A 22974-nucleotide genomic window follows, 5' to 3' on the forward strand; every position below is an offset into this window, starting at 1 on the left:
TTTTTTACACTTGGATTAAGACTAGTTTTTTCTCTTTTTTCTTTATTTTTCATTAATAAATTTACACAGCCTGTGTGTATTCTGCCGTCACACCCAAACTTCCCCAATGTGGGACAATAAAATGTTGCAGACAGTTTTATTATATGTTGATCATTGGAAAGCTTTTTAACATCAAGCATTTTAACCTCTCTTCGAAAAACTAAGTACAACTCATAATGCAATGTAAGCAAACTCTTTTTCTGTTTGAAGTTCATATTAAAAAAAGTTATCCCTTTATTGTGGAGGGATTTTGTTATGGTTTTCTTTAAAAACCCTTAGCTTCAAACTGTTATGGTTAGTCACTACTTTCTTTAGGTCAGTATAACCTGCAACATTCAAGTCGAATTGAGTTTTGGACTTGGAGTGAATTACAGCAACGTCTAAATGCTTTTCTTTTTTGCAGGACAACTTTGAATTGTGGGCTGATGAGCTTTTGGCTGTCTGGAAAAAGTCTTTCATTGCTACCTTTGCTTGTTAAATGAGCTGTTTCATTAATTAAACTGATAGCTCCAGAGTGGCTAAATGCTGTTGCGCAATATTGACAGCAAACATGCATTTTGAACAGCAATCCTTAAATCATATAAAGGCAGTAATGGTATACTGCAAAAAAATCAAAATCTAGATAAGTCATTTTTTCTTAAAATTAGTGCATTTGTTCTTGAATTGAGGAGATAAAAGAGACATCTTGCCAATGGAACAAGACAATTTAGATTTAAAATAAGAAAACACAATTGCATTGTCTTATTTCAAGTGAATATTATCTAATTATCTTATTTTAAGAGTAAAAATACTGATTCCATTGGCAAACTATCTCATTTACCTACTCAAATCAAGGGTAAATAAACTTAATTTAAGAAATTTGTACCTATTTCTAGATACTTTTTCCAGTGTATCTCTAGTTTTATTCATGGAGGTACCACTAACACGAAAGAGTCTTGACTCAGCACCACTTTCATCCAGCCATTTGGATTCTTCGTTGTGTACATTTCAAGTTTTACCTTCGAAGTTATTGATATTCAACAAAATATCAATCCATATCTTTAATTTACTTTTAACAGTGAAACTGTTTAACATACAGCAAAAGCACTTCTCATTTTATACAAATACAAGAACAAACAACAATAAAAAACATCTAATTCAAGCTTTTTCCAAATAGTTAATGTCTGAGCACAAGGATAAACACACCACCGATGCTGCCAGTTCAGTGATCCACAGTAAACTATCAGACGGATCTGATCATGTTGTAGTGATGCTACAGAATTTTAACAAACACGGCAGCTTATAGGCATGGACAGATTGTGAGACAGCAGAATGAAAAACACGTTGAAAACACATTGAACTGAGGACACCTTAAACGAATGATGATTGAAGCTGGTTTTGTTGGATTTTACTTTTCTACCACTTTTAGTGTAGTTGTGTCTCTGTTTTACTAATAAATTATGTAAGACGGTTTGTTGCTCGATGTGTGTGAGTTTTGATACACTCTATTTGAACTTGTTTTGCATCTCCTTTAGTTATTTGCATGCATTCATGTCTCCCGGATGCCCTTTTCTGTTACTGGTCTGTAGAAAAACTCACAACTCTTTGATCATTTTTCTACCTTTGTTTAACTGAATTGTGTTTTTGTGCCTTTTGTGTCACCATTAAGTTTTGACAGCGGTACATTTAAATTAAGGTTCTATCCTTTCTTTTGCTGTGAGGAAATGATCACTGCTTGGACTAAATCTGCCTGTGTTTGTATTGTGTTTGTGCCTCATTACTTTTTTCTGTTTTTGGTTTGGTTCCATCTGTTTGTTAATCATTTCAAGATTTTCTCAAATTACAACCAAGGACTTGAACTTAACTGAGCTTTTATATGATAGATCAACACCAAGCAGGACCCAAATGAAGTGAAGAAATAATCAGTTCTTGGCAAATAAATATCTGTAAAGTTTGACCTGCATTTGTGTTTTGCCCATTTTCCTAAATTCTGCTTTAAAAATGTCATCTCTGTGTGTGTGATGGAGCTTTTCTTTCTCAGAGATCTCAGAGGTTTGATGGAGAGCACAGCAGAGCTCCTAGCAGCTGCATAGATCCTAGACTCAGATAGGAGAATCTGTCAACAAGAAAACTATTAGTGGGCGAAATGTGTGGCATGAGATACATTTTCAAAGTCAATCTGAAAAGTTCTCTAATTTGTTGTTTCCCACAAATTAATTAGGTGACATTTTGCAAATGAATAGAATAAAGTAACTTTGCTAGATTAGCAGAAAAATGTTGCTTTACTATCTATTTACCAACTATTTGGGGTCTAAACACAAATGCATGTCCCACTTGTACAGAGATTTTTTTATCTTATATTATTTAAATAGTGTAATGATTTCTTTCAACTAACATTTTGCACCAATTTGCATAAATCTGTCCCATAAAACCAGGAAATGTGTTGCTGTAGGAGGAGAAAATGTGAAAAAGATCAAAAGGAAAGACAAGTGCAAGGCTTTGTATCTGGTACTTGTTTCATAGTAGTAGTTATCTTGTGTAAAAACAATCTCCTTATAGAATCTGCTGGGGGATATGCCTGTGCATTTATTTAATTCTTTCTACTTGCTCTCCTTTTCCTCCATTGGATCAAGGAGGCAGGTTTGGGCGAGAGCCATTGTCACTGCGTAGGGGTCACAGTTTGCTGCAGGGCGGCGGTCCTCGAAGTAGCCCTTCCGGTCCTGGCCCACCTGTCGGGGGATGCGGATGCTGGCTCCTCGGTTGGCGACGCCAGCAGAGAAGTCCTCGATGCTTGAGGTTTCATTCAGACCCGTGAGGCGCCTCATGTTGTCATTGCCTCCGTGTGGGTCGTACACCTGGAGGTGCTCTCTGTGCTTTTTGCTAAGCCTTTCTATGGCCTGCTCGATGTACCTGTCAGAAGAGAGAAAAAATGTTTGACTCATTATTTAAATGTCAGAATTTAAGATGAAGAACATAGAAGTAGATGATCTTCTATCAGTCTTCAAAAGCACATGTCCCCTCTGTTCGTTTAGCTCCCCTGGCTACCATCAGCCGCCCACATCACATTCAAATAACTGATGTTAACCTACGCATTGGTTAATTGGACTCCCATCTACTTAAATGCTCTCATGAAGGCTTATGTCACGGCTCACTCACTCTGGTCATCAAGGGATTGCCTGCACCATGCTAAAGAGATTCCAGAAACATCTTCGTCGTTCTGCTCTTCCCTTCCACCTGTGCTCCATTTCTACACCTTCACCTCTGACCAAACCAAAGTAGTCTTCCCTCTGAGTAGCTTTTTGTTATCTTTATTACTAATGGTATTCTTTTTGTTTGGAAATCGCTTTGGATTGAAGCTTTTGCCAAAACCATACACACAAACAGTTTGAGGGTTTTACACAAAATATTTTGAATTATCTATTTTTTTTTATCAGGCTCTAAATTATTTTAAACTATTTTCAGATATGTTATTTTCATTGTTAAAAAAAAAAGCAAAGCTGGAGAAATATGTGCTTTTAAACTATTAAGCATATTTGGAGGAAATCAAACACAACATATCAGCAGAACCCCTAATATAGCTTCATTGGCCAAGTACGGGTGTTTGTGCCTGTCTCAGAGCCACAGGAAATGCACAACCTGCAATTATTGAAACAACCAAAAATATACCAACAGTTTCTAGAGTCAAACACCAGCCACATCCTGTCATCAAGCAGTATTTTTTTTTTTTTTAGGTGTAAAGCAGATTGTTATAAGAATGAAAGGATCAAGGTGTTACAAGGTGGCTCAGTTAAAGTACAGTCCTCAGTTTATACTTTCCTTAAAATTATAAATACACTTCTAAATCAATTGTTCAATTGTTTCTTAGTCAATGTGATTTCTCTTTGAATTTTCATCCTTGCCCAGGATTACTAAGAACCTTTGGCTGGACTTTAAAAAGCAAAGTAGAACCAGATGGTCTTAAATTTTCCTCATGTACTCTCTAAAGCCCAGTGGAATCCATGGTGGTTTCCATGGTGATGAGCTAAAAAGGTCCTTCTGTAGCAAACTATCCTAGAACCATGACCCTTCTGCCCCCAGGCTTCACAGTCTTTTCGGTATGCTGTATTTAATTAATGACAATTTGTCCTTTGCTCTGTAATCCAAGTAATCTGATTTAAGACACATATGTCTGAACCATATTCAGAAGATCTTGTCTTTTTTATTTTTTCTCCTCCAAACTACTTTGGCCTTTATATATTCTTAGAGAGCAAGGAACACCTCCCAGGAAAGGTAAACCACCGCATTTGCATTGTTATTACAAGAGATAGTCTGTTGCTGATCTCTTAAATACATCTAAAGGTTTTTGGTAGTATCTTGTAGTATCTTGCAATCTGCTCTCAAGGTAAATTCGCTTGGACAACCAGATCCAGGCAAATTGGCTCTTGTTTTGAATGTTCTCCACTTTATTACTCTAATGTACAAATCAATTTCTTTGTTTTTAATAATTAAGGGACTTCTTTGGTCAAATCTGTTCCCTGAAGGCATCATATAGCTCTCTGGATATTGTCTTAATACTCCTGCCGGTTTTATTGGTCATACTAGAAAAACGATCTAGAAATAAGTAAAAAATTCCTAAATTAAGTGCATTTCCCCTTAATTTGAGTAGGTAAATGAGATAGTTTGCCAACGGAATTAGTAGTTTTACTCTGATAATTAAGATAATTAGATAATATGCACTTGAAATTAAACAATGCTATTCTGTTTTCTTATTCTAAGTGTAAATTGCCTTGTTCCATTGGCAAGATGTCTCTTTTACTGCCTTAATCAAATGCACTTATTTTAAGAAAAAAATAACTCGTCTAGATTTTGATTTTTTCCAGTGCAAAAACAAAAATATTTACTATGTTATGTCTTTGAAAGCCTCAGAATTAGATATTTAATTTAATCATGACAGATGTTGAAGAATCATAAGAAATATTCATAAATATTTACTCACTTCAGTCCTTCATCTTCCCTCATCTGCTTGGTGCTGATGTTTGTGTGGCAGCCGGCACCATTCCAGTTGCCTTTTATCGGTTTGGGGTCCAGCGTTGCAACCACCCCGAAATCTTCACACACACGATGCAGAAGGAAACGAGCCATCCACAGATGGTCTCCCATCTCAATGCCTTCGCAGGGGCCTACCTGGAACTCCCACTGAAGAAAGGAAGAGGCTGTTATCAGAGGAGAAGCTCAATGGTTCCGTTTAATTGCTTTCATAGCTGAGGATTACCTGGGAGGGCATAACTTCAGCGTTGGTACCATAGATATTAACCCCCGCGTAGAGGCAGGCTTTGTAGTGACACTCCACAATGTCCCGTCCATATGCATGGTTTGCTCCCACTCCACAGTAATATGGGCCTTAAAGTGGAAGGAAAAAAGCTAAAGTTTAGAAAGCATCATTGGCTCTAAAAGGGAGAAAACTTGATTTATTTTTCTTGTTGTAACAATTGGTTCCATCTCATCGGTAAGCCTGTTTGTTTCCCTTTAAATGTTGCCTCATTTGCAAGGAAAATACTTTTGTGGAGATGCAAAACCGCCAAAATCCTCTCTGCTAAAGCCAAACAGTGATATCTGCTGGTGAGTCACTGTTGTTTACTGGCTTTGATGATTGCAGTTTAAGGACACAACACACAGTGGGTCTAAGTGGTGCATGGATTAAACTCTTAACCCATTAATGAATTCCCAAGTGTTGTGCCTGTGCCACTATTTAGGAAGAGATAAACTTGTCCTCAGCCAGTATAAGTCTAATTGAAGGGAGGCATCGATATGATAAAGGAATATGTTAATCAACTCAACAAAAATAAGCTTAATTTTCTTTTTTGAGTTCATGCAAATTATTTGAAAATGTTTTTTTTAACTCTTTAGAGTTGATAAAACATTATGGTTCACTACATAATATCTGCTATGGGATGTTATAGTGTATTTGATTTGATGGTTTTATCTCAGAAAGATTTTAAGAGTTTATAACTGATGATAATTGTTTTAAAAACAAACAACACTCTGATCAAAGTATTTATGCCGTTTTGAGTTAAATTATTATCAAAACTAACTTTTATTTTGATTTTATTCTGATGTGTATATAAAAAATCAATTCAGAGCAAAGGGAATTCCTTGTTTGTGTGCAAAAACTTGATGGATGAAGCAGGTTTTGGTGTCAGATTGAATCTCCTCCTGTTGCAGTTTGCTCCTACTAATCAGAAAAGTGTCAACATAAGAGCTTTTAGGATTGGGGTTTTATTTGTTGTGCATTGATTGTGTTTTATGACTCAACATTTGCTGGTTTCTCATTTACAGTGATTCCAGAAGATATTCTCTTACTGCTGTTGTTCAGTCAGCCATAAATACACTCCCTCTGCAGTCCCTCTTTGCTGGTTCCTCGTCTTATTTCATCCTACCCTGGCTCCTCATGACTTTTTCCTCTGATGTCTCCATGGTCCTGGTTAGTGTTCAATTCTTATGTTGTTGTTTTTTCATTTCTCTTTTGATTTACATTTTTAAGTTGGATTTTTGGATTCCTGTTTTTGCTGCCTGATTTTTCATTAAACCTTCCAAGATCTCACCCCTGCCTCTCAGCTTCTGCTTTTGGGTCCTAACAAAATCCTTAAAACCAAATTGTGACACATCTGCATTGCAAAGATATTTATGCTTCTTGAACCTTTCCATGTTTTTCTCTATTTACAACCACAAACTTTCGTATTTGAATGGGTCTGAAAAATATCGGTGATCACAACAAACACATGAGAGGTTTGTCATGTATTTCTATCCAACTGCTGTTACTCCACTGCTCCTAAATAAAATCTAGAATTATCTCTCTTCCTCAGTCTTTTAGAGGCTCTAATCCTCTTTCAATCTTCCTGTAAAAGCAACCTCCCTGTGCATGTTGAAGAAAACCATCCCCACAGCATGACGCTGCCATCACTCTATTTGACCAAACAGTGGGTAATTTATGCAGTTTTAGGTAGGCTTCAACCATATATCACATTTTGTTCGTAAGAGAGTTCAAATTTGGTCTGTTCTGTGCAGAACGCCTAAATCCACATGCCTTCTCCGCTAGATCGCCAGTTGCAAAATGGACATTTATGGCTTTCCTTCAGCTGAGGCCTTTTACATTTCACTCCATCCTTCTTCTGCCCAGGTTACACTAGGATGGTGTTTATCACTAACAGTCTACAGGGAAAAGACAGGGTACAAAATAAACCGGTATGCCAGTCTGTCACAGGGGAATGCAGAGAAACACAGCCAAGCATACATACTAAAACCTAGAGGGCAATTTAAAGACAACAATTTACCTAACAGTCATGTTTTTAGACTACATCGGGAAGAAAGACTACCAATCCATGCACAGGGAGAGCATGGAAACTGTGCAGATAGACCTTTCGTGGGAAATCAGATGCAAGCAGAAACCTTCTTGCTGCAAGAAGAAAGTCGTACAAACTACACCACTTGTAAAACCTACAATCTTCAGTAATTCTCCCACCTGAGCTCTGAATCTCTGCAGAGCTTCTAAAGTTACCACGTTCCTTGTCTGACTAAAGGTCTCGTTTTAAGGTGAAAGTCTCATAAAGTATTTTATTTAGGTTATCAGATCAAAGGGGAGCCACTTTCTTTTTAGATTTTTTTTTCTTTTATCCATAAACCTGATGTTTCCCAATCCTGTCCTTTACATGATATATTACAGGGCTCTGCAACCTGTGGCTCCAGAGCCTGTCTATGGCTAAAGTCGTCAGTCGCTAAAGAGCAGATGTTAATAAAAAAGATCAAAATGCTTTTTCTAAAAACATCAACATGACAGAAACACATATTTGAAGATGTGGTGTAATATTTCTAAACTGAAAACTTTTTGGCCTCAAACTGTTTAATATTTCCCAAAAATCATAGATTGGTAATTGGTAATTAAGAGGTATTGAAAACTGAACTAGAATTAACTTTATTTTACAGTTAAAAGAGACACATTTTATCTGACAGATGCGTATTATTTCCAGGGTAACTGGAAAATTCACCTTGAGGCCCGGGGAATCCATTCGGAGGCCAGCTAAATGGATGCCCATCTATTCCCAGGAGTGTGTACTCCTGCTCCATGCCGAACCACATGCAATCCTCCTTAATCTGCTCCATCACTTTGTTGCAGGTGTGCCTGTGGTTGGTTTCTGGAAGAGCAGGAAGAAAATGAACCACAGATTGTTTCTCCTGATTACAGCAGAGGGGAAAACAAAGTGAAATGAGACAAACGTACCAGCAGGTAGGCGGTTATATTTAAGGACCTCACAGAGGACGAGTTTGTTGGGGTCCAGGGTGAAAGGATCCCTGAACATGCAGACTGGAATGAGGTACATGTCACTGTTGGAGCCTTCAGCCTGGTAGGTGCTCGATCCATCGAAGTTCCACTCAGGAATATCTGATGATATACAAAAGAAAGGGCTGTCAGGTCAAAGCAGAACCTGAATCGTAGCATTCTTAACATGAGACGTTTAGGCAGATGATGTCAGCATAAAAAATAAATGGTGCACACTTTCAGATCAGTGCATAAGATTAGAGAGGGAACGTCACAGAGAAAAACACTCACCTATTTACTGTCAAGGAAATAATAACCTGCTTTAGTTTGGCGTCTGAACAACATGTGGGTGTGATTTTTTAACAAAATGTGAGCTACTGTATGAAAAGTGTCAGGTGTGTCTGCTAATCCACATGTATGAACTACTTAACATTCACCATGCAAACAGATCAGGTCATGTCTATTACTGATTAAATTAGACCTCTAAGTTTCCATCAAGCATATTTCTAAATTACAGCTGTAAATATTCACTCGTTTCATTTGATAACATGAGAGCTGTCTGTTTTTATGGTCCTGAAATAAGATCAATATATGTTTTAGGCTCGGGGGGGGCATTTACCATTACGCAATACTAGGCAGTTGCCTAGGGCCACAAGTTTCTGGGGGCCCCATACAACTCTGTTTAAATGTATAGTTAATACAATTATTCCTTATTTGTGCACATTAATTATGTTCTCGATAAAAATAATTTCGCTAAAATGCCATCAGAATGCTTATGCACAATATTAAGTGTGTTAAGTGTCAGCCCCCCACCCACCAAACCAAAATAATGTATGTCTATTCTATAAAAATTTCTGTGTCTGTATAATGGGTCTGTTTTATGTGTTGTCTTCTCAATTCAGAGGGCCCCCCACCTGTCTTTGCCTAGGGCTCCAAATTTCCTAAATCCACCCCTGTTTAGGCGACGCTATTTTTTTTTATTGAAATATATAAAAATGTTTATACAGGATCTTAATTTATAACAACTATTATTAATTCAATTTGAAACAATGAAAAATAATAAAGTACATTTTACAAAAAAACTCACAATAGCAAATGTTTGTAATTGATTAAGATGTTCACTTATGAATAATGTTATATCAGTTTTATTAAGTTATATAGATGACTGTGCTTTAATGATACAGAAAGACATTTGAACAATTCTTTAGCAATACCATCACAAACATACATGCATATAGATATATCTATATATAGATATCTACACTGTAAAACGATCTAGAAATAAGTTAAAATTTCCTAAATGAAGTGTATTTACCCTTAATTTGAGTAGGTAAATGAGATAGTTTGCCAATGGAATAAGTATTTTTACTCTGAAAATAAGATAATTAGATAATATGCAGTTGAAGTAAGACAATGCAATTGTGTTTTCTTATTTTTAAGTGGAAGTTGTCTCGTTCCATTGGCAAAATATCTCTTTTACCTCCTCAATAGAAGAAAAAATGCACTTATTTTAAGAAAAAAAGACTTACCTTGATTTCCATTTTTTCCAGTGTATATCTATACATATCTCAATTTTTCTCTTATGATAGTTACATGTATCATACTTTATTAAGCTTATGTAGTTATGCTAAATAGGTTATAGAATCACATAAAAAAAGAAGATCTGTTCTTTATTGAATGCTAATAAGCTTCCTTTCATTTAATTGACCTGAATAATAGGCTTTTTAAGTACAATTGTAAAAAGAGGACTTTATGTGTGTGTTTTCCGTACCTTCAATGCTTTTTGGTTCCGAGTCCAGGGTCCTTGTCTTGTTGCGGAGCCCCTCTCCGGTGCCATCCACCCAGATGTATGTAACCTGGCATTTCTCCCCCTGAGGCAGTTTCATGTACTGCTGCCGGATCGCCTTGTTGAGACGAGAGCTGCTGGATACCGATGCCATGGTGTCCTGCAATCAGGATGGTTTCATCAGGACATTATTATATTAATATCACCTTCCTTTTTACACCAGCTGTATTCAGCTTCTTTCTTGTATATTGAGCTTCATTAGTCTGATCACGCTGCTCTAATTTTCTCATTTTAAACCAAAGATATTTTGGCAGTTTTTTATGAAAATATCCATTATTATCAAACACAGAGCTATAAAGACATAAAATGAATTAAATAACAATAAATAAAGACATAAAAAGTTTACTGTGTGATTTAATAATTTTTTTGTGGAAATTCACAGAGTAACTGCTCCATCTTTGTAACTTTGTAACACAGTGCAGCCAATTTAAAGTCAGTTTTCCACTTTTAGTTTCTCATTACAACTAAATACATGTATAAAAAAAAGAAAATTGTATCTGTTTCAAAAAATTTAACCTGAAAACATAATGTGTATTTATATTCACCCATCTTTAGATGCAGTTAAGCTTCTTTTTATGGCAAATTATGAAGCTGGATTTTATTTAGAGGTTCTAAGAGAACTTTTTAGGCATATATTTTTTAGCATGAATCTCCAAACTAAAATGAATAGTTTTACAAAAAAGGGGTGCAAATAAATTAAGTGAAAAGTACAAATATTTATAGCAGAATAAAGATTTTCTTTTGGTCTAAAAAATTAGCAGGAAATATTTTCAAGTTAAAAAGAGTTTTTTTTAACATCCGAATATGAGACATATTAGAGAGAGAATGATAAATAAGTAAGCTCCAGTGGTTCTACTGAGAATCATATTTAATCTGACAGTAGATTAACCTAACTAATCCCCAGATTATACATAGATCAGGCAACTAAGTTAAGTTTGGACCAAAAAGTTTGTGTCTGATTTGAAAAAGGACACAGAAACATATTGGATGAGATTAAAGAAAGAAAAGTTTCTCTCTTCATATTTGAACAATGATGGAAAATTGTTAGGTTTTTTGGAAACAGCCATTTAAAAAGTCTTAACCTTTAACTGATTTAACTGATTACTAATTAAAAGCTTCATATAATTGCTGAGCAGTTGCTCCACTGGTATATTTTAACCAATTGTCATCAGCTTTTGAGATCTAAAGGCTTCCTTGTTACTTTGTTGGGTTCAAGTCAGGAAACGTCAATCAAATAAAACAAATGAAAAGATCCCTTTAAAAGTATAATTTCTTTGAGTTGAATAAAGTTGGGATTAACTTTAGTTTTTAAAATAAAAAGTCAACAGGTTTTCCTTTCTCTGAGTTTAAAACAAATGATTAAAGTCAGCATGATTAAAAAAGCAACTTTGTGAAAGCAAGCCAGTGACCACATGGCTGGACCTTCGTTACTAGACATTAGTGTGTCATCAGCGTACGTGATCATTCACAATAGCTACATTACATTCAAGGGAGCAATTCTTCCAAAGATATAGATTTAAACCACTTATATCTATCTGTTTCATTATGTTTATAGATTATATTAAAACTTATTTTTCTACTTAAATTCCTCTTTTCTTCTAACTATTTATCTTTGAGATACATGCTACACATATATAACAAAACTGCCCCAAAAACTCAATTTATCTGTTAATAAAAGGTTTAAACTCATGAGTAGAAATGATTAAACCAATACTAATAATGCTTTTTAGCAGGAATTTTGTTTCTATGTTACAATCATCATAAGTATTTTCACTTACTTTACAACAGGTGGCTTGACGAGTAGTTTCGACTGTGGCTGTCAGCCCAGAAAGTGATGAACCTGAACCTGTTTGTGGTATTTAAACGTCCTGCAATGTGACATTTCAAAGGTTCCCAGTCGCTGTAGGAGGAGTTATTGGCATTTCATTTGTTGTCACTACACACATATGGTTATTGCCTTCATACAAAAAGAGGAAAACAAAGTTTTCTGAAGCTAAAACTAATTAATCTGATCTCCTAAACAGAAGATAACAAAATTACCTGCAATTCTGACTACTACGATCCAAAGCAGCAACAACAGGAAATATATCGAAGCGATATCAGTCACATTAGCCTAAATAAACAGGTGAGAAACAACAGAATCCCAAAAGAGATGGAGATGAGCACCCACCTGTGCTGGATGAGACCTTTTGCTGATACTGAGTGACTGTTTGCTGAGCTGAGAGTCTCGCAGCTCACTGAACACAATTAGAGTCCAGAAGCTGCTTGTTCTGTATGTTCAGTTTCCGTCAGATTAACTGTGAAGAGAAACGAGTCGGGCAGAAATTTAACAACTCAGAAAAAGGAAAAAAAATCTAAGTGAGATTCAACACTGAAGGGATGAACAACAAGAATAAGGACAGCTGAAATAAGATGCATTTCCTTTAGGGCTTTTAATAGTTTATCTGAACCAATCATTTAAAAATTGGGATAGTTTTACAACAAAGTATATCAACGATAGAATAAATCTATCATGGATATTCTGAAAAATCATACATCCTGGCACTAATAAGTACATTTACCTGTTTAAATCTATTACCCTTGTGTTATCTTCTAAGTGAGAATGTGCAGGTTCATAAAAGTATGTAAACTACAAAGCAGGCTTTTAAACAGGTTCTGCGACAGCGCGATACACAATTAAAACTATCCTACAAACTCTTCCTAGGAAAGGGTTCCTGTTTGGCAGAAACCTGTTTTTAGATCAAGGTGCAACTTTCAAAACCAGAATAATGTAATCAACTGGTTTTCCTTACATAGAAAACTTTGAATCAATTTGACTGTATGATCTGGTGAACTGCAAAGTGCCTTGAGATGACATGTGTTGTGAATTTGCGCTATAGAAATAAACTGCATTGAATGACAATCAAGCTCAAAATAACACTGAACCAGATTTTAATTGGGTTCATGAATATTATATTTATAATTAAAACCCCATAGAGATAAAAAACCCCCAGAAATATAACCTTTTGAAATGTATTTTTGTTTTTCAACAGCACACATTTTTAAGACGAAATGAAATGGCATGAACTTCTCTGTTTTTCTGTGAACTGCTCTCTTAAGATGAGAAAAATGCACCAAGGCATAAAAAGCCAATAGAAACGTCACCTTTGCTCTGTGCTCTGGCAGATAATCACAGCTTGCTGTAACCTGTCCTCTACAGACTCACAGGGACACTACTACAGATATCTCTTTCAACATGTTAATACTAACAGTCAATAAGTCTTGAGTGTGTAGATATGAAGTTCTGACATCAATACTTTAAAAAAGAATTCAGAAGTTTAGAAGAGATCTGGTTAAGTCTTAATGGGACTGAGATAATGTTAAAAGAGCCTTAAATCTACAATGAAAACAAACACCTTGTCACCATTCAGCACAGACCCCGATGCTTTCTACCAGTGGGATGTGTTTACTGGAGCAGGACACCCAAACGCATGTTTAATGGAAAGGTTTTATTATTGTAATAGAATACAAACAAATAGAATAGAATAGAAAATCCCTTACTTGTCCCACAATGGGGAAATTCTGGTGTTTACAGCAGCAAAAAGATAATAGAAAAAAATTGTCACACAAATGTGGACATTTGAAAAATGTAAAAGAATAACATAATAATGAAGAGTTAAAAGATAGACCATAAAATACTGTACTGTAAAATACTTTAACAATACAAAATTGTTCACCTGGAGAGTAAATAACCAATATACAGCTATAGATAGTTTTACAGTAATGGATATTTGAAAATAGCAGCAACATCAGAGATGTGCAAAAAGACAGCAGCATGTTATTTAATTGACTGAGACAGAAACTGTGCAAAATCAGCATGAATGTAACAACTTGTTTAGGTTGTTGGGAACAGTGGTGGTTATAAAGCCTTAAAGGAATAGTACACCCAAAACATGATTAGCCTTCATTTTCTACTCACCCCCATGCTGAACAACACACTGGAGTACTTTTTTGATATCTCAAATGCATCTGGAGATCTGGGAGGCTTCTTGCTGTCTGCTGACATTCAAATAATGGAGGTCTATGGTGACCGAGACAGAAAGGTCCATAAAAGTCCACAAAAAACGTGTTAATATTCCTCCATACTGGTCGTCCAATGTATTCCAAGTGTCCTGAGTGGGTAGCATCCAGAATTTACTCGAAACGAAGTCATTTAGAATGTTTTTAGAGCATAAACAGTAGTGTATAGGATTTCCTGAAAGCGCGCACATGCGCGATCACGACGCTACGGAAGCCGGCAGACCAAACCAGATGAAAGTGTGCATTCAGCGTCTGCTCTGCCGATAATGCAAGCGTAGAAGAAGAAATGTGCTGTTTACCTGTGCAAAGAAAGAAATAACGAAAGAAAAATGTCTGAGGACTTCAGTGTTGAGGAAGAGCATGAGTTCTTTGCCGAGCTGAATGCGCTGGTTTGGTCTGCCGGCTTCCGTAGCGTCGTGATCGCGCATGTGCGCGCTTTCAGGAAATACTATACGCTACTGTTTATGCTCTAAAAACATTCTAAATGACTTCGTTTCGAGTAAATTCTGGATGCTACCCACTCAGGACACTTGGAATACATTGGACGAGCAGTATGGAGGAATATTGACACGTTTTTTGTGGACTTTTATGGACCTTTCTGTCTCGGTCACCATAGACCTCCATTATTTGAATGTCAGCAGACAGCAAGAAGCCTCCCAGATCTCCAGATGCATTTGAGATATCAAAAAAGTACTCCAGAGTGTTGTTCAGCATGAGGGTTGGTAGAAAATGAAGGCTAATCATGTTTTGGGTGTACTATTCCTTTAAGAAGTTAAGAAGTTTTATAGAGTGTAAATGTTCACTGTTTGAATTTCGTTCTGCTCTCTTAGCTTGTCTATTTGTTCTTAGTATTGAGCCACTGGCAAAACTAATGAAACCAAATCCACTCATTCGGGGAATAACAAATACCCAATATAAGATAAAGCTTTTTGCTGATGATATTTTAGTCTTTTTAAAATCCAGTCACTTTCACATGTGTGCTCCTAAACTATCTGGATTAAATATATTGATGTCTTTTAGACATGATTATTAGTACAGCAGAAGCAATTGTGTTTTCTGGTCAATGGCATTCTGAAATTAGCTGCTTTTAAAAGATCCTCACATGAATTTAGATACCTAGACACTTAGGCAACTACCGGTACCTTCTTTCTAAGGGATATACAGTCACATTACAGGCACCCTCACCCCTCTGAATTTTTTATGTGTACATCTTTAAATGTTATGTATTCATGCAGTAATAACATATATGACCTGAATTATCGAGTTTCTCTACACTCACTCTCTGTTCCTCTAACTCATCTCCATCATTCCACATTTTCTTCTGCAGTAACCGACCTGCTGTCTCCCAGCAATAATTTTCCCAAAAGGCCACAAACAAAAGTTGATCACCAGAAATTTTAACCATTTTGGTCATCAAGTGTTTTTTTGTTTGACCATATTAGTTGTTTATTCCCATCTTATGTCATTACTGGTCTCCTCTATAGATGATACCATCACCGCCTCATGTCTGCCTCTCTCACCAAATACTGTAGTCTTCTCCGTTAGGCTACATGGTCAAACGAGCAATATTTACTACTAGTACTGTAAATAAATAACCCCTCTTGGTAATGCAGTTTTCCGTTAAAATAACATTCCAAATTATTCGCTTGGTATTAAGTAGACCAACCAGTGGCCTTACCCTGTCTGTCATTATGCTTTCTTCTTTTTCTCTCCACCCTTAGAGATGAATAACATTTATTTTGTGTTATAAAGATGTAAAAAAAAACACTAGTCAAATTAAAAATATAAATATTTTCAAATTTTAACCTCATTGGATTCCAGTTACTGCATCTGCTCAGACTTATCAGCTACATCACAGCCGCCCAATAGTGTTATATCTGAGTAAAGTCATTTAAATCACGTCTAACTCTCAAATTCAATAATATCACTTTTTTTTAATTACTAGGAGATGGATCAGATTAAACAATCACTTTAAATGAATCACGTTAAAAATGTTTCTTTATCCCTTTTTATCTCTTTGTTGTTTACCTGTCTGTCTGGTTCTTCCTCACTAACTACCAGTCATCAAATGACATCACCATTCACATGAAAACTTCACCAGCTTATGATGATGCCGCTCAGGTGCGGATCAGATTAAACAATCACTTTAAATGAATCACGTTAAAAATGTTTCTTTATCCCTTTTTATCTCTTTGTTGTTTACCTGTCTGTCTGGTTCTTCCTCACTAACTACCAGTCATCAAATGACATCACCATTCACATGAAAACTTCACCAGCTTATGATGATGCCGCTCAGGTGCGGCACACCTCTGCTCCCGCATTCCAAAGAGGCACAGACTGAGCGTTTAAAAGGCGTAATGACTATAAATAAAAAAAAAACTGGAAGGTCTAGGATGATCTAATTTACAGCTGCACGTTTGGGAAACATATTTGGGCACCAGTGGCTTGAATTACAAATATCAAGAAAACTGAGTTGGTCTCAACTGAACAGAAATCACTTCCTGGGGTGTCATTGAGTTTTCTACTAGTGAAACCTTTCAGAAACCTAACATTCCCTTTACCAACAATTAAAACTTAGATCCTAACCCTAAAACAATGTAAATATACTAAGTAAGTATATACTGTACATACCACCAAGCACTTTTTCCTTCTTTTTGCACCTTCTTCTTTTTGACTATTGAGCTGGTGTAACAATAAAATTTCCCCACTGTATATATATATATAGTAGTATTTCATCAGTTCCAAGGTCTACCACACCAGGCAGGACCCCCGGTGCAGACTGTGCAAAGATGCCTCTGAAACAATACAGCACATAACAGCAGGGTGTAAAATGCAGGCAGAAAGTGCATACATAGAACGCCACAACCAGGTAGCTGTGATAGTGTACAGGAACATCTGCCATGAGTATGGGCTGGAAGTCCCAAGGTCAAAATGGAAGACACCTCCTAAGGTAGTTGAGAATGACCGAGCTAAGATCCTATGGGACTTCAAGATCCAGACTGACAAACAGGTGATGGCTAACCAACCAGGCATCGTGTTGATAGACGAACAGCAGAAGAAGGCAGTAGTGATAGATGTGGCAATCCCAAGCGACGGCAACATCAAGAAGAAAGAACACGACTAGCTTGAGAAATACCAAGGGCTGAAAGAGGAGCTAGAAAAGATGTGGAAAGTAAGAGCATCAGTGGTGCCAGTGGTAATTGGAGCACTGGGGGCTGTAACCCCCAAACTGGGAGAGTGGCTACAGCAGATTCCAGGTAAAACATCAGAGGTCTCTGTCCAGAAGAGCGCAGTCCTAGGAACAGCTAAGATACTGCGCAGAACCCTCAAACTCCCAGGCCTCTGGTAGAGGACCCGAGCTTGAGGATGACACATACCACCCCACGAGGGGTGAGAAAACAGTTTTTTTTAATATATATATATATATATATATATATATATATATATATATATATATATATATATATATATTGGTCACACTGGCAAAGATAATAGGGGAAAAGATTAGATTTCTTAAATTAATAATTCTGTACAAGCAGCCAAGCAGGGTGGTGGCAGTATCATGCTAATTCCACGAATTTCTTAAAATTTGACTCAGCTTAACAGCTTAATTGGGGCAACTTTTGCCAAATTGTTAAAATCTGAGCACATGTGGGAATTGCAGCCGGACATTAATCCAAATAAACATTAAAAAAAGTTAATGTTATTGAATTTTAATGACTATCTTTGGATTAATAATAATAAAAGGTTATTAATCTCACACTGAAGAAATGTATCTCTGCATTTAACCCATCCCCTTGGAGAGCAGTGGGCTGCCAGTGTGAAGCACCCAGGGAGCAGTGTGGGGTTAAGTGTTTCGCTCAGGAACCTAGAGTGAAGGCTGTAGGGATCGAACCGATTACTTGCAACCTTCTCAGACCACAAGCGCACTGCTGTAACCACTAGGCCAACACCTCACCCAACAACACCAAAAAGTTGAATATGTGCCACGACATGATCAGAAGAAAACAAGGTGTTCTAATCCTAGCAGGAACCCAAGCCAGAACGAGCTGATTAATGGCTCCAAAATGCAGCGAAAGTGAAACTAAAGGAGAGACAATAAAACAAATATTTGTGGAGATGTTATTAAGACTGTGTGAGCCTCGGAAAATATGTGTTCATTGTTCTCAAACCACCTGAAAGAAATCAAAAAGGAGTTTCTGACTCTACGTGACTTACCAAGGGTTGGGTAACTTGGAGTCAAATTATTGCTTAGCACAGAATGCACCTTGGTCTTTTTTTCACTCAAGAGGAAAAACTATTGAAATAAAATGAGAGAAAATCAAACTTAGTTCCTTCATTAGAAATAAAGATTATCCACCTTGTGTCCTTGTTACAGTTTTCTGACGATTCGTCCGGTTTTTCTCAGGTCCCTCCCTCCTCGGCTAGCACCTTCTGACAGACGGTTTGTCCTCAAAAATCCCTGACCCAACCTGGAGCTGTGGAAGAGACAAACAGGGAACCAAACGATCTTAAAACACTCATTGACCTCATATCTTCAAATCTCCAAACATTTAGCTGTCTGTTTTCTTCTAGGGTAGACTCATGGAGAGTATACACAGTATTTGAAAAGGAACCGACAAGTATTTACAGTTAATTAGGAGCTGGATGGTCTAGTAAGGAGATGATGCAAAGTGCTTTGATCATTCTGTAAGATAATCTTAGAGGACTCTGTGCATTTTGTTAGAAGCCCGATCAAAGTTAGGGTTGACAAGAGAAAGAACAGAACTAAATACAAGGCAATCCTTAAAGAAAACTCACTTGAGGTTGCAAAACACCTGACAGGAGATCTAACTGAAAGGTTTACATAAAAACGTTAATGTTTTATAATAGCCTAATCCAAATCAGATATGAATCTAACTCATAATCTGTAGTGTGAAATAAAAACTAATGTTTATGTTTACTCTCTATCCAGTATGACCAGTAGAGGTCTGTCTAAAATAATTTTTCATTGTTTCCAGCCCACAAAATAATTCTGTTAACTTCTCTTGGGTTTTTTATGTTAAGAAACAAAAGGAATATTTTCATAAATGTTGGCCATTGGTTTAATTAGATAGACATGATCAGAAATGCTTTACACAGCAGGCATGTTGGACACCGATCAAGTCCGCTTTAAATGCGTCAAGACCCAAATCAACAAAAGAGTTATATTTGTTAACTCTTGAAGTACTATTATAGGAATAACCTGCAAATGCCAAATAACACTTCCAATGGTGATGCTGTGAAAGCATCTGGTTGCCATAGTTATTTCATATTATGGAGAATCTTAAACAACATGTATATTATGTAAAGGGGGGTGGATTTACCATTAGGCAATACTAGGCCTAGGTTGCCTAGGGCCCCACAGTCCTGGGGGCCCCATAAAACTCTGCTTACATGTATGGTCAACACAACCATTCCTTTTTTTGTGCACATTAATTATGTTTTTGATAAAAATCCTTTTGCTTAAAATTCATCAGAACGCTTATAATATTAAGTGTGTCTCCCAAAGGTCCAAACAAATGGTTGCGAAGAGCAGTGTTGCAAACTAAGAGCTTTTGTTGCAACATATTCTTATTATGAGTTCGTATGAAATCGTACGAAAAGTTATGCACACTATTTCGTACGTTTTGGACGTTTTTCCTCAAAAAACCACATCAGTGCGCATGCGCAGGCAGACAGACAAAAAAAGCAGATCCGCGGATGGACGTAAAACTGGGAAAAACAGTGTAATAATCACTTCTTCATGTCTCTAACTACGTTGCTTGCTGTTTTATATCTTAGGGTTCGGGTTAGGGTCAGGGTTAGGGCTAATTGTATTTTAAATTCTATTTTCTTGATTGGTGCGCAAGATGCGCATATACGACGAAAACAACTTCCAAAACGTACGAAATTACGGTGCATAACTTTTCGTACGATTTCATATGAACTCATAATGAGAATAGGTTGTTTGTCGCTATATTTAGCCACTTTTCAGACCCCTCTAGTGCTACTTTTATTTAAAAAAAGCATCTAACTCCAAATCTAGCAATTTTTTTTCTGCTACTGGAGACTTTGGCGACAACATATAAAAGCAGCGAACTCTGCTCTCCAGAGCGAGTACATTGGTAACCCCGCCTCCTGCTCTCCTCTATCTTGTCTGCTGTCATGATTCACGCAGCTATTATTTCATACAAATAAAAAATGGAGAACAGATAAGCAGATCATGGCTTGTCTACAGTGAAAAGAAGGACTGGGTTATTTACTTTTGCCTTTTTGGAAACACAGGAAGGAGCAATCAGCTAAATGAGCTTAGAGAAAGAAAAACATCTTTTATTCCTTTTAAGACAGCATGAAAAGTCAGCTGAGTACAAAACACAGAGAGGAAAGCAACAAGAAAATGGACAAGAGGGACAAAACCTAGAACAAATAATGGATGTCTATTCTATTAAAATTTCTGTATCTGTATAATGGGTCTGTTTTATGCGTTGTCTTCTCAATTCAGAGGGCCCCAAATTTGTTAAATCCGCCCCTGGTTATATATTTTGTGTTTTTACCTTTGCATTCAATTAATCAAAAAGATGTTTTGCTTATGATCAATCAATCAAATGTATATTTTGTTTTTTAAATGTAGTCTTATCCAAAGCAGGGCATGTATAAAAGACGCACCTCGAGCGCAGCAAAGGTCCAGATGCGGGTTTTCTGGGTCTGGCGCTCTGTCTGCGGTATTGCATCAATCCGCAGATCAGGTCGTGCGCAATCATCACGTAGAGCAGGAAGATGAGCACAGCGGGATCCATTCAACACCAAGAACCGGCGCCTGCATATGTGCTGAAAACGATCAGATTCCAGGGAGTTCGTGAAGGATCGGATGAGGATGGCGGTGACAAACAGGAGGAGGTGAACTTACCTCGGATGCGCTCCAACTTCAGGCGCTCAGCTCACAAACGTCTGGCCGCACATTTTTCAGCCATGACAACGCACTATCTTCTAAAGTCCCTCCCTCGGAGGAGTGGAGTGATGATATTTGTCTTTTTTTCCACTCTGCCCCTCCTGCATCCCTCAGAAACAACAGATGAGGGTCGCGCTGCAGCTGCGGCAACGCAGGGGGGCACACCGGAGGATGTTGCCGTAGAGACGCGACCGTTGCTAAGGGCATCATTTCGTCATCCTTTCATCATAAGGTTGATCAATCAGCAGACTTAAACCTCATAGCAGGTTTAGAAATGAGAAGAGGCTTCAAAATTCAATGTCTTGAGTGTTTTTTGGGGGGGTTTCCCCCCAGAAATGTACACAAAAACTCGAAAACAAGTTTGGTATATGGGCAACCCTGCAATGCTTGCCTCATCTCCAGTATGCCAACCTCACAACAAAAACAATCAGGATCTTTCATTTGCATCAAAAATTAAACATACAAGAGGATGAAGTTTGTGCTTAACATCTGTCCAGCAGTTTCTGCCTTTATCTTAAATGAAATACAATAAATAAGCCTAAGGACTAATGGTTCACAACTGCAAGGTTCCCCTATGTACCAAAATGGTGGAAACTACTTTTATCAGCAATCATATGTAAAAGGGTTTCATTTTTAAAACAGTAATGTGTCACTTTATTTAAGAATTGTGTTTCACAAAATTTTTCTTGGTATAATATTATGGTTGTCTGATGCTACTAGTTGCCATAGCAATCCATAACTGACAGCTAATCCAAGTTTTCTGTTTCTTGCTTCTGTCCATAAGTACTACATGTATTAGGATCAGACCTGCATTTTATTTCCATCCATCCATTTTCTAACACGCTTAGTCCCAAGTGGGGTCATGAGGGGTGCTGGTGCCTATCTCAAGCTGTCAATGGGTGAGAGGCGGGTCCACCCTGGACAGGTCGCCAGTCCATTAGCAACACAGAAACAAACTGGACAAACAACCATTCATGCACACACTAACACCTAAGGGGACTTCAGAGAAGCCAACAAACAGTCATGTTTTTGGACTGTGGAAGGAAGCCGGAGTACCCAGAGAGAACCCATGCATGTTCAGGGAGAACATGCAAACTCCATGGAGAAAGACCCTAGGAATCAAACCCAGAACCTTCTTGTTGCTAGGCAGCAACGCTACCCACTGCGTCACTGAGCAGCCCACTTTCTTTCCAATAAGTACTATATTTTAAATAATTAATTCAATGGTTGACTGCTGTTTAATATAATTATTTAAAATGTAGTACTTATAGTAAAGAAAATGCAGGTGTGATCCTAAAACATGCAGTAGTTATGGACAGAAGCAAGAAACAGAAAACTTGGATTAGCTGTCAGTTACAGATTGCTATGGCAACTACCAACCGTTAGGAATAGCATCAGACAACCATAATATTATACCAACAAAAATCAGAGGAAAACAATTCTTAAGTAAATTGACACATTGTACATAAATACTGTTTTAAAAATGAAACGCTTTTACATATGATTGCTGATGAAAATAGTTTCCACCATTTTGGTACATAGGAGAAAATTAACTGTTATCAGTTCATTCCTTATTAACTTAATCTCAGTCAGACTGAATGGACCAATAATGTAATTATTTGTTAAGAGTTGCCCCTGATTCTCTATTTTATTTTTTTGAAATAATTTTTAATGATTGCTACTGATCCTCAGGGTCCACCGATTGGCTGGCTTCCCTCCTACTGCCATCCATCCAAGTAACATTAATAATAAAAAAATTACCACAATGTTAATAACATTGTAGTTAATTGAGCTTTGCCATATTGTAAT

At 37.1% G+C, this 22974-nt stretch overlaps 1 protein-coding gene across 5 annotated transcripts; it reads right to left on the reverse strand.

Moving 5' to 3' along the window:
• Positions 1 to 1064: 1064 nt before the first annotated feature.
• Positions 1065 to 21283, reverse strand: LOC119772079 (glutamine synthetase-like). Of its 5 annotated transcripts, none has more exons than XM_038268364.1 (12): positions 21124 to 21283; positions 20883 to 21033; positions 18577 to 18694; positions 12328 to 12454; positions 12198 to 12212; positions 11936 to 12057; positions 10083 to 10257; positions 8273 to 8434; positions 8040 to 8186; positions 5270 to 5397; positions 4994 to 5193; positions 1065 to 2928 (listed from the first exon to the last, which is right to left on the reverse strand). In XM_038268364.1, exons 7-12 carry the CDS (start codon positions 10249 to 10251, stop codon positions 2619 to 2621), a joined length of 1116 nt encoding a protein of 371 aa, XP_038124292.1. In that variant the 5' UTR covers positions 10252 to 10257; positions 11936 to 12057; positions 12198 to 12212; positions 12328 to 12454; positions 18577 to 18694; positions 20883 to 21033; positions 21124 to 21283; the 3' UTR covers positions 1065 to 2618. The 5 variants fall into 5 exon arrangements, with proteins under 5 accessions (XP_038124292.1, XP_038124291.1, XP_038124288.1 ...); XM_038268363.1 differs by having other exon boundaries at positions 11936 to 12025; positions 20883 to 21044; XM_038268360.1 differs by having other exon boundaries at positions 20883 to 21044.
• Positions 21284 to 22974: the final 1691 nt, after the last annotated feature.

The sequence above is a fragment of the Cyprinodon tularosa genome, unplaced genomic scaffold, assembly GCF_016077235.1.
Source record: "Cyprinodon tularosa strain WSP-4 unplaced genomic scaffold, ASM1607723v1 ctg7, whole genome shotgun sequence".
Taxonomy (NCBI): domain Eukaryota; kingdom Metazoa; phylum Chordata; class Actinopteri; order Cyprinodontiformes; family Cyprinodontidae; genus Cyprinodon; species Cyprinodon tularosa.